Source organism: Pteronotus mesoamericanus, unplaced genomic scaffold (assembly GCF_021234165.1).
Source record: "Pteronotus mesoamericanus isolate MK-2021 breed Mesoamerican mustached bat unplaced genomic scaffold, CSHL_Meso_final scaffold_476, whole genome shotgun sequence".
NCBI classification, from domain to species: domain Eukaryota; kingdom Metazoa; phylum Chordata; class Mammalia; order Chiroptera; family Mormoopidae; genus Pteronotus; species Pteronotus mesoamericanus.
This window is the reverse complement of record NW_026555318.1, coordinates 2,749,225-2,764,948: the sequence shown is the minus strand read 5'-3', so window position 1 is coordinate 2,764,948 and position 15,724 is coordinate 2,749,225. Positions and strand designations below refer to the sequence as shown.

Sequence of the window (15,724 nt, the reverse complement as noted above, 5' to 3'; positions counted from 1 at the left end):
TATAGTTATCTTAAGACAAAAAGTAAATCAGTGCTTTTCAAATGCTTCCAACTCTTGAGATATTATATTACTCTAATATATAGCTTCACAGAAGCTAAGAAATAAGAAATGTCAAGAGTGCGGGGAGCTGGAACAGGCAGGTGTGTGCACATCACCTGGACTAACACTGGGAAGGACGCACAGGACACTCAGGCATGTGCAACAGATAAATGAATATAAACAAGTTTTAGTTTAGTAAGAACTAATAGCTGCTCAATAGTGTCGTATAACAAGTAATTTTTAAAAAATGGCTTCAAAAGTTACCCAAGTATCTTCTTTATTTTTACCATTAAAAAAATTCATTGCTCTGTCTTCTTTTTAGTTTCTCCCCAATCAACTAATCTCAAAGCTCTTAAAATTAGTAAGAAAAGAAATTGCTGATAGAGAGATATTTGGTTACCTGTCTGAAGGACAGGGTTCCATACAGTGTCAGGCCTCCAGGGCTAATGAGGTAAGGGGTCCACCACCCAGTTAAGCCAAAAAGGGGCAGTGCTCTTCAGTGTGATGGGGCTTTAATTATATTCTAGTATCAAAACCCTGTAGGTCTTTGGAAATGTCTTTGTAGCCTGAATGTTTGGGCCTTCTTTCTCCCCAAGGGCAATCTTATTGATGGCATGTATTTTCCTAGTTCCTGAACACATAACCACGAGTTATCTGCCTGCTGTGCCTGGACGACACCTCAGTAAATGGAGAGTCAGCAGCGCTGCCAGGCACTGCACTACACCAGGGGAGGAAAATAAATGTTGTCATGCGCATGTTATATAAGTTTCTATGCGCATGTTGTCTTACCTGAACACATTCTTCTAGGTCCATCTTTTCAAGCTCATGGCAATTCTACAAAATACAAAAGCAAACATTACAATACAAACATTTAAAATATGGGAAAAATTTAAGGCCAGAAAACCAAATGTTATTAAAATATCAATCTGCCTGACAGCAAACGTCCTTCCCTTTGTTCCATTATATTGGTCAAAGTCAGCTATAATTTTAAATACTACTCTTATACAGTGATATAGACCACTGTAAGTATTAAAATCTTCTGGAGAATACAGAAAATCCCTTAAAACATCTCCATTTAAAATTAGGATTACATGTTTCTTTCAACATTACTCTCACCCACCAGTCGCATACAAATAACCAGGTTAAGTTTCTTTCACAGAGCACTAGAAAATCTCTGCTTTATTTATAGTAAGAAAATGTAGAAAATGAAGTCTTAGGAAGGAGCATCATGTTATCCAGTGTAGGTCTGCATTTCTAGAGCAGTGTGTATTCTACAAGTCTGTAGCTGTGGCACAAGAAAGCTCAGGAACACCAGCCACAGATAGGTTCCCCCACATCCCACATCCTCAATTCTGCTGCTATTTCCACATCTCCCGCCTTGCTCATTCTTCTGAAACAAAAATCCCAAACAAAACCTACATAGGACCTGGAGAAAAATACTCACCCTGGCCAGAGTGGTAAAGCCTACATCTGTTAATTGAGAACACCTTGCCACTTCCAATATCCTGTTAAAAAAACAAAGTGAAAATCAAGACCGTGGTCCCTGAAAACTGCATTTATTAAAACATCAAGAATTTAAGAAAAAACCTCCTATTTCCTAAGGATTATATTACATAGTGACATTAATAGCTAAGCAAGTCTGTATACAGATCTTGCCATTCATTTTCATGGAGTCATCATAAAGTGGTCTTGTAAATACCACATTTCAGAGTGATGCAATCAGAAGAATATAATAGAAGCTTGTAGTTAATGCCAAAATGCATTTAAAAGGCTTCTTGATGGCATACTGTTTACCCCCAGAGGGCAGCCTGTTCCTAGAAAATGGAAATGAAGATACCGTTAATCTGTTGCCAAATTATTCTTTTCCTATTTTACATGTAGGTCTACTCAGAGTTAAACAGATTTTTAAAATGTAATGAAGAAATTGGTTAATTACAGGCCTATCCAACATATTAAATTCCATACCTATGAAAAAATACCCTTAAGTTTCCTGCTTCCTCTCATAGGCTCCCAGGGAGGCCCAGACGAGAGGGAAGCTGAGCTGGCAGCCACTCTCCTATTCAGGAATTGCTAAACACCAACCTAAATACCAGCCACAGGACCAAGAATGAAAAGCAGCTTTTCTGTGAAAAGTTTGGTGGCCTCTGCACAATCGTACCATAGAATATTTATATGTTTGCTTACAAATTACTTATAGAAGTTAAAAAAAACCCCACTAAGGTATAAGAAATTATTATCAACTGTCAATCAATTAGAAATGAAGTGCTGTATCTAATGGAAATGCACAAACTATTGAATCCAAGTACCACATTTGAGTTTTTCTGTTCTAAAAGTTAAACCATGAAGGAGGAGGAAGCTGAACACCCCTCTTTAAAACAAAAGGGAATGGGTAATATTTTCAGATAGGGTTTGGCTATTTCCTTAGCTCCTGAATAAAACTCTTTTCTAGGCTACCAATATTACTAATTTTGACCAACAAGTCTATGATCTATTAAGGAATTTTGATACTGTAGGCAAATTTTCTCTTACTAATTATAGCTAGGCCTTTGGCCAGGTGCTTACAAAGAAAGTATTTAAAAGGTTTACATGATTGTTATATGCAAAATAAGTAGTTTAATGGGTTCTGGAGAAAGACAACCTAGGTTTTTGTATCCCAGGCTCCTGCACTTCCTAGCTGTGAGACCTTGAACAGTTTACTTGACCTCTCTGGGCTTCAGTTTTCTCATCTGTAATATGGAGATAATAAGTGTTTATATGGTGTTTAATTATTAAATAAGTATTGTGGATCATTTAAAACAATGGCTAACATGGCTAACATAAAAGTACAAGTTTTATTTTAACAAACAGAAAATGGTATATGGAGATCAAGTAGTGTGTTTGTGTGCTCTTACAGAATCAGTATGGGTTTGATATCATGTACATGCTAACACAGCACTCTTTTTTAAAAAATTATGTTTTATTGATTAGGCTATTGCAGTTGTCCTGATATTTCCCCCAATACAGCATTCTTAATAAATATTTAGCCAATCCTATATTTAGGCAGAGAGGTGGAGCCATAAAGAAAAAAGGCTTGCTCTAAAATACCATTAATCAGTATAAAGAAGGTTCTCCTGTGGGGCTCTTTTTTCTTTTTAAATACTCTCTGCTATGTACCTGGCATCATTATTACAAGATAAAGTGACCACAGAATTGGCCTTTAAAATCTTTCTTCAGAAAGGAATTACAGATACTCCTTGACTTGTGATGGGGCTATGTCCAGATAAACCTCTTATGAGTTGAAAATAATGTTAAGTCAAAAACGCATTTAATACCCTCAACCTACCAAACACCTGTTTAGTCTAGTCTGCCTTAAATGTGCTCAGAACACTTACATTAGCCTACAGTTGGGCAAAATCATGTAACACAAACTTATTTTATAACAAAATGTTGAATATATTTGTAATTTATTATGCATATTGCTTTTGCACCACCATAAAGTCAAAGGATTATAAGTTGAACCATTTTAAGTTGGGGACTGTCTGTATAAAAGCATTAATAAGAAAAAATGCCTTTATTCTTTTTCTCAAGTAATAAAATGATTTTTTTCTAGTATGGATAGCAGGAAGTAGAAAACAGGGGCTACTATCCCTTGGTGCAGGCCAATTACATGTAGTCAATAAAGTATAAAGCAAGAAGGAGGGCTTCTAAAAGGTTAGTGGCCTTGTAAGTGTCTACCTTAAAGATTTCAAGGTTCCAAGGAATAAACGTAAGCAAGAGAGGCCTCTGTTCTTTTCCCAATTTTTTAAGCTAAACAAGAAATGTTTACCTAAGCCGTGGGCAGTTCTGACCTAGAGCATTCAGGATGGCATCTGTGATGTTGGAGCAGCCGGAGGCACAGAGGGACTGTAACTTATGGCACCCTCTGCATATAGTAATAAGACCTTCATCTGTGATTTGCTAAAAAACAAGAGCAAACCCCCCCACCACAGATATTAGTAATGTAGCAGAACAGAAAAAAGGAAAAAAATGTTATCTCAGTGAAAATAAGTACCAGAAAGAAATAAAAGCAGATTTAATATTAACCAGGTAACAGACCTAAAAGAAAATGAACACATTTTGTTTATTCCTTCCAGTTTCCTTTCATTTAGTTTGCAAGAGAATCTTGCTCATTTTGGGGATAAAGGGATGAAACTATAATAGGATTCTTTTATTGAGAACAGCATGGGGTGCATTACAATGTAGAGTCAATTAAATGGTTTTAAAACCCTATAAAATAAATAAGAATGGCAGTATTTTAATAGTATAAACATATGAACAAATGCAAAACTGATACTAAGTTATTAAAAACATAAAAAAACCTGTGGATGACAGTTGCAATCTCGTATCAACCACAGATCCATTTATTTCTATATTTATGGAGATAAAGAGTTGTGTCCAACTCAATATAAATTTGTATGTTTTAAGTTATTTTAAAATGAAAAAGAGCAAAGACGTTACATTAAAAAAAAAGTCATGTAGGCTCTGGCCAGGTGGCTCAGTTGATTGGAGCATTGTCTCATACACCAAAAGGCTGAGGGTTCAATTCCCGGTGAGGGCACACACCTAGGTTGCAGGTTTCATCCCTGGTCAGGGCGCGAATGAGAGGTAACTGATCAGTGTTTCCCATTCACATTGATGTGTTTCTCTCCCTGCCCCCCAAAATCAATAAGCATGTCCTTGGGTAAGGATTAAAAAAAAAAAAGTCATGTATTAATAAATGTCTCAACATGTTGGGTATGATCAGATATAACTAGAACTTCAATTTGTCCTGCTAGAGTCACTAATTTTGACTAAGCCTCAGAAAAGCTCTCCTGTTACCTGTTTAATCAGTGTCCTTAAACTGCAAGAACCACTGAAAAAAATAAAATCAAGCTTTAAATATTAACTTCTTAAACCAATATTTTCTCAATATTGTACAACTGAAACAAAATACAGATAAAAAATAATGTTAAGGCAGATATGAGATTTGTCATAAGGATAAATTAATTGGATATATACACATGTGCAAGAACCTAAAAAAAGTGCCACACAAATGTGTTGTTATCATTATTGCTAAACAAGGATAAATGAAATGTAAAGGGGGAAATAACAATCAAACATGAATATTTACCAGGCCAATGGAATCTGTGTCACATAATATTAGGAAAGTATTATAGGGCTGTATTGTCTTTTCCTATTTAATGTTTTAAAAAATTTTTATTGAATTTATTGGGGTGACATTGGCTCATAAATCCTTTTCAATGTTTTATATATAAGTCTATAAGGAATTACTGAGGAAGAAGAGAGGAGAAAAGTCAGTCATATTACCATTACTTTAAATTTTAAAAAGAATAAAATTTACTAAACTTCTGTATTTTCAAATTAGTCAAGAAAAAGAGAATGGGTCAAGAATGTACTTTGGTCACTTCATTTTGTACAAGAACATGAAGTCCTATGAATGCTGAGAATCACATTTCATCACACTGTAAGAAAGAAATGACAGAGTGACTTGTATCCTCATATCTGGGTAAAGGAAACCAGTAAATTAAACACGATAGAAGTGGTTCTTTATGCTTATGAACTGTGATTTCTGTCTATTGGAAGGGTAAAGGAAATGAAACTAAGAGCAAATGAGAGGTGTGGTATATATGTAATATCTATGCATATGTGCAAATGTATATGCAACATACTTGTATACACACATATAAAGAATGTGGGTGTAAATGTATATAAATAAAATCTGAAGATGCGCAAGAACAGTTCTTTTCCTGTCACTTTAAGATGATGGTTTTATGCTTCCAATAGTTGTATAAGCTCCTTCTCTCAGGCCAAATATTTCAGTTTCATAAATGAAATTAGGCAAATTCTTGTAGTTAGCAGCTGTGGCAATCAGAATTAAAAGGAAGGGGTGATCAGAATTAAAAAAGAATGTCATTCTTTTAATTCAGCCTCCAAAAGCCTCTTAAGCAGATCATTATCAGCAAGCACAACCCTGTAAGGCCTGGAAGGGCAAGTTGCTTAAATTGCACAAAATGTAGCATCTTTAAAGTTATCACTTTAAAAAAAAGATTTTATTTATTTATTTATTTATTTATTTATTTATTTATTTATTTAGAGAGAAACAGGAATGGAGTGAGATAAACTTCCATGTGTGACAGATATATCAACCAGTTACGTCTTGCATGCCCCCAACTGGGGACCCGGCCTGTAACCCGGGCATGTGTCCTGGCTGGGAATCAAACCAGTGACCTTTTGGTTTACAGGCCAGCACCCAATCCACTGAACCATACCAGCCAGGGCTAAAATCATCACTTTTATATTAAACAGACACTATACTCTTAAGCTGTAGGTGATTAAACAAGAAGAGGAGAGTATAATAAGCAAAAGGCTTAGTGAAAACAAGGAAAACCCTCACCAGTTTTTTTCACTACTAAGAGAGGCTCTCACTCCAAAGCAACACACATGTACTTTTCAAGGCAATACAAAAAAGCAAAGATGTACTGTCAACATTCTAGGACCCTGAATATTTTCAGCAAATTCTCTACGTAAAATCGAGCAGTTTTGGGACATACTCAAAAAAGTTGATAGTCTAAAAGAAACCACATGTGAACTACAAATACTACTTGAATATAATTTAAAGGGTACATTTTGCTTGTCACTGTTTAGATTAGTCGTTTCCAATAGTTACAACCCACTGATAGATGGATCTTAATCGGTGGGTTGCAATAATAATGTTATTGCAAAATAACTTACCCCAAAATAAGTTATCTACTGAAGCATGTAAATAATTTAATTCTGAAGAGTATTCTTAAGTGGAAAAGAAAAGGGTGAAGTTATAGTTAGCCTATTTGGAATTCTGAATAAGCTACCCACTTATCTGTGTCAAAACCCCTGGAAGTATCATCAAGCAAGTAGAGAGTCAGCTGTGTCTGCTGTGTCCCCAGGGTTGAAGAAAAATCACTGGTCCTGATGACTGAAACTCTTACAGTAATAATACCAAAATCCATTAGTAATACAGAAAAGCTATAGTGGGGACTGCTTACTAAGCAGGTCTGCAAGTTCAATGTCACCAGTTCAGGACAGTGTGCACCTATGTACTTCAGAGCTTCATCTTCTAGCTAAAAGGTTAAAAAGAGAAACAAAAAATGGTTACTGACATTGTTTCAAAGGACAGAGATTTTAGTGTATACACGCATCAATACACTCTAAATATAGCCGACTAAGTTTTAAAGGAACAATGAAACAGGATCACATAAAGGTGTAATTTGTATGATCAGTACTGTGGATTTTTCTTCTGATAAATATACTTTACAGCATTTTGCTGAGCATTTATGAAGCTAAAAGAATTTTCACATTTCCACACTCCATATATTGTGGGAAGCAGGAGCTGAAAAAGGAATCCATAGTTTATCTGCTGCTGGAAGATCAGTGCCATGAGTACAGTGCTGAGAACAGATGGCAAGTAATTGATTATAATGATGCATTCCAATCAATATTTTTCAGGCTTCCATTAATAACTAGAAGCTCAAGCTGTTGTTTTATGATAGTCATACTTCCAAAGTTCTGTTTCAAACAATGGAACATCTCCCATCACGGTGAAAGAACGAGGACATTTTTAATGGGATCCAAGGCATGGTTTTAATAACCATTAAAAAAAATAAGGTATTAAAAGCCTAGACCTACTTTGTCACTTCTAAGCCCATTAATTTCCATAAAAATTCCTTCTAGTAATATTTTTAATGACAAAGTAAGTTGGATTTGTAATGTGACTGGCAGGAAAAAAGCATCAACACTATAAAATGTAGGTTGCTATATACTTGACACATTTAAGAAAGATTCTGGGTGATTTAAGAACAAGTTAAAATTGCCAGGCTGCCTTCCTTGCCTATCCAGTTCAAGATCTCAGGCAGTAACAACATGTCAAGTTTTCTTTTCAGATTAAATTGTGTGAAATGCTTCCTGCCTATGGTGCTTACTCATAATGATTTTTGTCTCCCTAGCCTGCCTTCGCTCAAAACAAAAATTTATCTTTTGCCAGATGTTAATTCTTCTCCTCTCCCCTCTCTCCCTTTTTTACTCTAAGGAAAATACTAATTTTTGGTAAACATGTGTCTGGTCAATAACACAAAACAACTACATATTCTTTAAGTCAACATCTTGGGGCTGCCTAATAAGGTTTACGGTTTCTCTATCATTCATAAGCACCACATGGAGTATTTATTACCTGTGTGCAGCCTTTTAAGAATAAGGCCTTGAGACCCCCACAGCCTCTCACTAGTGCTTGGATGCCATCCTTGGTTACTTGGTCACACCAGGAAATGTTCAATTGCTCCAAAAGTGGACATCCCTCACTTGGGATAAAACAAAATGAAACAAACATATGACTAAATCCAATTTCAAAGATACCAAAGTCTCATTTTATTGGCCATTTAGTTAGGAAGTGGATAGAGCCCCATGCTCTCACAAAGAATATACATATTTACTTAATGTAAATTTAGAACACAGGAAATCCCTTAACAACAAAAGTGGGTTTATCAATGTTTGTGGTGGTTCATGTGGAACTCTATCACTAGAGGGCTAGCTCAAATCCAGCTTAACTAACAAGCACAAAGCACAATACTGTTTTTCAGATATATTAGATTTTAATGGAGGTTTATACATTGCAGATTATATCCTTTTTTCACTTATCACATATTTATAAGTTTCTTAGATAGGAAATAAAAATTAAGTGACTTATTCAAGTTAATCAACTAATTAATGAAGAGTTTAGAGTCAAACCCAGATTCTCTATCAGATAACTCACTTATCAAAGTACTAATGAAGACATTTAAACTTATATTTTAAAAATTAGAGAGAAAAGGAAAAATCTGTAAATTTTCCTTATCTCGGAAATATTTAAAGTACTCTTTCCATAGGCTAAATTTAAGGTATTTTGTATTTGATCTCTGGCTTCTATCAAACACTAGCTTCATCTTTGATCTTTGATTTCAGATTTGAACTATGGAAGAATCCCAAGCTCTAGGACTTTCTTTGGAAAATATCAATTTAACTGTTTTATAGTGTGACTTCAGTCAAGTCACTTCAGGAAGCCTGCCAGAAGCTCTCCTAATCCAAGGTATTCTATGTTCTCCCCAAACGGCTGCACTTCTATCATAGCACTTAATCACACTGTAATATGACATGTTTAGTGTTTTTTTTTCCCTCACACTAGACTCTGAGCAACTTAAGGGCATCGACAATATCTTCTTATTTAGTCATATCCCATGGTTGAATGACATTACCTGGCATTCAAAAATGTTTTAGATTTTCTATCTGTAAAGTGTCTGTTCTATCTATATCTACATCACAAGGTTCAAATAAGCGAGATCATTTATGTGAATATGTTATAAACTATAAATGTTGTTATATTATCCTATTATCCTACACAGCAGTCTTAGATATGTATTTGCTTAATATTCATAAGGAAGATCTAGATTTTTAGATTACTTACACTCAACTAAATTTATATTCCTTCTTTTAATAGCTTAATTCTTACTATTTATAAACGTGACCAATATATAGGACCATAAAAGGGTGATAAAAAGTAAAGCTATAGGTGTGGATACATGGAACAGACAGCTGTCAGAGGCAAGGGGGAAGGAGGGGAGGACTGGGTGACAGAAGGTGAAGGGATCAGCCCAAGAACATACGTGCGTAACCACAGACATGGACAACAGTGTGGTGATGGCCCGAGGGAAATGGGTGTGGGCGTTGGCTGGTGGTGGGCAAAGTGGGGGAAACAAGGGACATCTGTAACAGCGCCAACAATGAAGTTTAAAAAAAAGTGAAGTTACAAAGAGAATGGGCGTTTCACCTTCCCTTTAAGATACATTTTCTGTAATGTACTTTAAAAAAATACATTTTCAACACAATGAAAATTTGTTTACTACATGCTAAGTAATTTATATATATTAGATTGAACACATAAAATTTTCATTTATAAGACAAAAGATGTTGGAATACTGGCAACTTTATATGGTCTGGCTTAATATTATCAAATAATGGTATTGTTTAATCCTAATAACAAATCTATGAGATGATATGGAAAACCTCACAAGGGTCACATTTATTCAAGGTACCGGGTCAATAACCTGACTCCAGAGCACTATTTTAATCACTAAGCTATAATATGTGTCATTTTGTGGGGGAGAGGGAGGAAGCCTTCACAAAAATCTAATCATCCATATGTAAATTGTACTACTCTGTTCAGAAATCCTAGTTACCTTTAGCCATTTTACCTGTCTATAATTTGGCCTAGTAGAAAAACAAAAGATCTATTCTGAACTATAGTACATATCCATAAAACATTGTTTCCTTCAATTCCAACTTTATGTCAGTTATTTCAAAAAAACAAGTATTGGACAATCTTATAAGAAATTTACCTCAGAGCTTTTAGAGACATGTTTGTTATTGATGTACAGGAAGCCAAGTCAAGGTGCCTGAGTTTGGAACAGAACTTGCTAAGGCTAGTACATGTACTGAAAAATGGAAAAAGGAGAAAATATAATAAATAAATAATACATCCTTAGTATATCATACACGATTCTCATTCAACTCATGTATATACATAAGAACTGTAAAATTTCTATGCCCCTAATAAAAGGGGACCTTTTAAATTAAGAAAGAGACCAGTGCCATTTACAAAAGATAAAAAAGGCTGTGATGGGTACAAGAATTTCCATGAGGGGAAAATAGTAAATTCATATTTGGAAATGGTAATAGCTATTAACAGCAAACTGCATGTGTGCTGATAATAGATCTACATGCATTTTGCAAATCCAGGAGCACCAGAAAGCTATTACTGAACAGTCAGAGAGACATGAAGACTGAAATCTCTGCTCAAGATAACATTTTGCATGGCAGTAATATAACTGGATTTTTGCAATATATGTAGAGGATGGACCAATATGGGGCTGAAACAACCTAAGCTATGTAACATTACTTCCTATTTTCCTTTGTGAATTTCTTAAAAGGCTTTTTTCTACAGTGATGAAGTTCTCAGTTTAATTTTTTTTAACTAATCATGAAAATTTCAAATATACACAAGAGTAGTAGAGAAAACAACATGTACCATCATTAAGCTTCTACACTTATCAATATTCTACTATTTCTATTTCATTCACTTCCCCCCTTTTTCATTCTAGGTATTTTAAAGCAAATCCCAGACATATATCACCTGCAAATATTTCAGGACATATTTCTAATAGATAAGGATTTTAATTCCTTAATAACTGATATCCAGACTACATTCAAGTTTCCCAAATTCTCTCATAAATACCTTTGTCAAGTTGATTTGATCAAATTACAATCGAAATAAGAACCATACATTCTACTTGGTTGATCTGTTCCTTAGGTTTTTGTGTTGACCTGTGCTTCCATGTCTTCTGGCTGGATGCATAGGAGAATTACTAGGTTCTATAGTAATTTATGTTTGACTTTTTAAGAAACTGCCAAACTGCTTTTCAAAGCAGCTGTACCCTTTTAGATTCTCACCAGCAACCTACAAAGGTCCCAGTTTCTCTACATCCTTGCCAACACGTCACGCTGGTCTCTCTCTCTCTCTCTCTTTTTTTTTTTGATTATAGCTATTTTAGTGGGTATGGAGTGTCATCTTCTATTGGGGTTTTATTTCACAATTCTGTAATAAATGTACAGCACTGGCTAGAATCTCCAATAGAATATTAAATAGAAATGGCAAGTTAACATCCTTGCCTTGTTTTTGACCTTAGGGTGAAGCACTCAGTCTTTCGCCATTAAGTGTGATGGTTAGCAGTAAGTTTTTCGTAGACACCTTTGACCAGATTGAGGAAATCTTTTCTATTCCTAGTTTGTTGAGAATTTTTAATCATGAATGGGTATTGGATTTTTTCATGTGCTTTTTCTACCTAATGATGTATTAGTTACCTATTGTTGCAAAACAAATTACCCCAAAGTGAGTAGCTTAAAACAACAAACATTTATTATCTCACAGTTTTGTGGGTCAGTAATACTGGCACAAACAGCTTAGTAGGGTGTCTCTGACTCAGGTCTCTCACAAGGCTGTAATCAAGGTATTGGCCACAGTTGTAATTATCTCAAAGGCTAACTGGGTACAGATTCCCTTCCAAGCTCATTTAAGTAGCTTTTGGCAGACCTCAGAAGATCCAATTCCAAGTTCACTCATTTGGTTTTTGGTAGGCTCAGGTCCTCACTGGCTGTTGGCCAGAGACCTCAATTCCTTGCCACTTGGGCCTCTTCATAGCACTACTCAAAACAGGGCAACTTGCCCTACTCCTCATCAAGTCAGAGCCCTGAGAAAGAGTAGAGCAAGACAGAAGTTGCAGTCTTTTTGTAACCTAATCTCCAAAGTGACATCCAATCTCTTCTGCAGTATTCTATTGTTAGAAATGAGTCCTGAGGTCCAGAGCATGCTCAAGGGGAAAGGATTACACAAGGGTGTGAATACTAGTAGGAGGTAGGAATTACTTGGGGGCCATTTTATAGGCCATCTATCACATTGAGATGATCATGTCGTTTTTGTTCTTTATTCCAGAGGGCAGTAAATTTCACCAGCTGCCTACTGTTACACAGTCCACAAGTCAAGAATGGTTCTAATATTTTTAAATGGTTGAAAGAAAATCAAAAGAAGGTAATGTTTTATAACGTGAAAATTCTATCACATTCAAATCTCAGCACCCAGAAATAGTTTTACTGGAGCTCAGCCATGCTTATTTGTTTATGCGTTGTCTATGGCTGCTTTTGTAAAACACTGGCAAGTTGAGTGGTGTGACAAAGACTGTTCAGCCAACAAAGCCTAAAATATTTTCTAATCTGACTCCATACAGAAAGTTTGCTCACCCATACTTTATTCTACTAATTGAAATATTATATTAATTGGTTTTCAGATGTTAAACCACAGTTGTATTTATGGGATAAATCTCACTTGGATATGATCCAAAACCCTTTTATATGATGCTGGATTCAGTTTGCTAAAATTTTTTAAAGTATGGCCTTAGCCAGTGTGGCTCAGTTGGTTGGAGCATCATCCTGTATACCAAAAGGTTGGGGGTTTCATTCCCAGTCAGGGCACATACCTAGGTTGCGTGTTCTATCCCCAGCCGGGATGCATATGGGAGGCAACCAATCAGTGTTTCTCATTCACATCGATGTTTCCCTCCCTCTCCTTTCCTCTCTAAAAATCAATACACATAAGGAAAATGAATACAAAAGAAAAAAACAATAAAGTATTTTTGTGTTCCTTTTCCTGAGGGATATGTATCAGCAGAGTTCTTTTTATTGTGATGTCTTTGTTTGCCAGCTTTGGTATCAGAAAAACACTGGCTTCACAGAATGACTTATGAGGTGTTTCCCCCCCCCCGCCTTCTCTCTCTTAATGAATGAACTTGAAGACTTATAATATTTCTTCTTTAAATATTTGATCACAATTCAGGGAGATCAACAAATATTAAAGGAAATAATATTCTGGCAACACTTCAGTTTAAAGTTTCCCTAGTATTATTGTTCTTTCCTTATTAGATGTTCTTTTCCTAGCTTTGTGGGGTCTCAATATGTGCATATGTAGTTTACTATTCAGTCAAATCTATGTAATTACTGTAGCCATTTATTGAGTAGTTCCTCCCTTTTGAAACACAAATTCCAGCCAGTTTGGTCTCCCTGAATTCTAATCTCTTTCTCCTAAAATCAGCCAGGATTTTGTGCTCTGCTTAGGTTCCTTCTCCTTGTGCCATTATCTGGAAAATGTCACCAAGCAGAAAGCTAGGGTACTCACAGGGCTCATGTCATGTTTCTCAATCCTGTGCTGTTTGTTGTCCTGCATCTCAAACTGATTGTTTTCTGTTTTGTAGTTTTATTGTTTTTTACAGCAGGAGGACAGTTACTACTGTCATGGTCAGAAGTAAAAGTCTCCATCTTTGATTCTTAGAGTTTGTATCTTTTTCTTTTATATTATGTTTAAACTATTGTTTCTAATATTACTAGAACAAGCAAAAATCTGAACACTGACCAGGAGTTATCTGATGATTTTAAGATTTTTTTTCCCCCATAGGAGTGACAGTTAATGTGCTTTTGTTAAAAGTCTTTAACTTTTAGAAATGCCTATATGATATCTAGAATGTTTATCAAAATAAAGTGAGGAAGGTAAGATGACACAAAATTAGCCATAAAGTGATAATTTCTCAATTATCAATTTGAAAGTGGCTGACAGACTCAATTTTGTCTACTTTGGCATATGTTTAAGATTTGTTTTAAGAAGTCAAAAGTCAGTAGAAGTAACTTCTTTCTGATGGTTATAGCTCCAACTTCATATGGCTGGGCTCACGTGTTTTGTTTTCAATTGATTTTTTTAGCTTAAGTCATGTTTTAATTATGAAACACATTCACATGGGTATTAAAACTATTAAAACATGATACTTCAGAGGTCTTCCTTTTATCACTTACTCTTCTTGTTTCCTTATCTCTCCCATAAATAACCATTTTTATTAGTTTTTGATTACCTTTCCACTGTTTCTTCCAGAAAATATTAATAACTATGGACATATATTTGTATTATATCCCCTGGCTCTACAAAAGGTATCTTCTTATACAAGTTCCTCTGCAGTTTCCTTTCTTGACAAAATGTCCTGGACATCACTCCAGAGTACTATACAAAGATTTTCTGCATTGCTTTCCTTCTTTTAAAAAAAGGTTTTATGTATGTATTATGTATGTATGTATGTATGTATGTATTAGAAAGAGGGGAAGAGAGGGAGAAAGGCAGAGAAACCCTAATCAGTTGCCTTTTGCATGCCTGAACTGGGGACTTGGCCTGCAACCCAGGCAGGTGCCCTGACTGGGAATCGAACCAGCGATCTTTCTGTTTGCCAGCTGGTGCTCATCCCACTGAGCCACACGAGCCAGGGCCACGTTCCTTTTCTTAAGCAGTCCTCTACTGATAGACATTTGGATTGTTTTCTGATTTTTGTTATTAAGAATAATGTAGTTTTTGTTATTACAAACAGTAAAAATGAATATAGCCTTGTACCTAAAGCTTTTTATATTTTGCCAGTGTTTCTTTGTTATATAAATTTCTAGAAAAATGTGTAAATTATATGTCACATTTTAGATACCAAGTGGTCAAATTCTTAATCTTTATAACATTAGGTATTCCAAGGAAAAACAGAAACAGGTAATTTATCTAAAGTAAATGTTGGGCTACTGGTATGAAGTCAAAGTTGGGGTAGAGGTTAGTAAATTATCTATCATATTAAAGATTTCCAAATCACTCCATAGGAATAATACTTGCTAGTAGAATCAATTAAAAACCCTTTGTCTTTCAAACACTTTCTTATATTAAAAGTTAACAATGTTGTGATCTCAAAGAAGGGAATAAAATAAACAATGTATATACTCTGTGTTTGGAGTATCTTCCTCTTTCCTTCACTCAGGCAACTCTAAAAAAATACCATCTCTTTTATGAGGACTTTTTGAACAGGAAGATTCAGTGAATAATCCTTGCCCTTCCTTGAAACCATGCTTCTTCAATCATTTCACCTCACCTCACAATAGGCAGTAATTTCCTTACATAATATTTAAACATTATTTGATATGTTACCACCAATAGATATCCTTGGGCTTTTTTATGTCTAACTTTGATGTCTATTGCATCTGTGAT

General features: G+C 35.2%; 1 protein-coding gene across 1 annotated transcript in view; it reads right to left on the bottom strand.

Annotated features, from left to right (window-relative positions):
• The window catches only part of FBXL20 (F-box and leucine rich repeat protein 20), a 100,553-nt gene that overhangs the window by 12,045 nt on the left and 72,784 nt on the right, over nt 1-15,724 (bottom strand). The window contains 6 exon segments of the mRNA XM_054593662.1: nt 829-873; nt 1,484-1,544; nt 3,845-3,975; nt 7,080-7,154; nt 8,261-8,387; nt 10,458-10,553. Coding sequence (XP_054449637.1) covers nt 829-873; nt 1,484-1,544; nt 3,845-3,975; nt 7,080-7,154; nt 8,261-8,387; nt 10,458-10,553 — 535 coding nt within the window.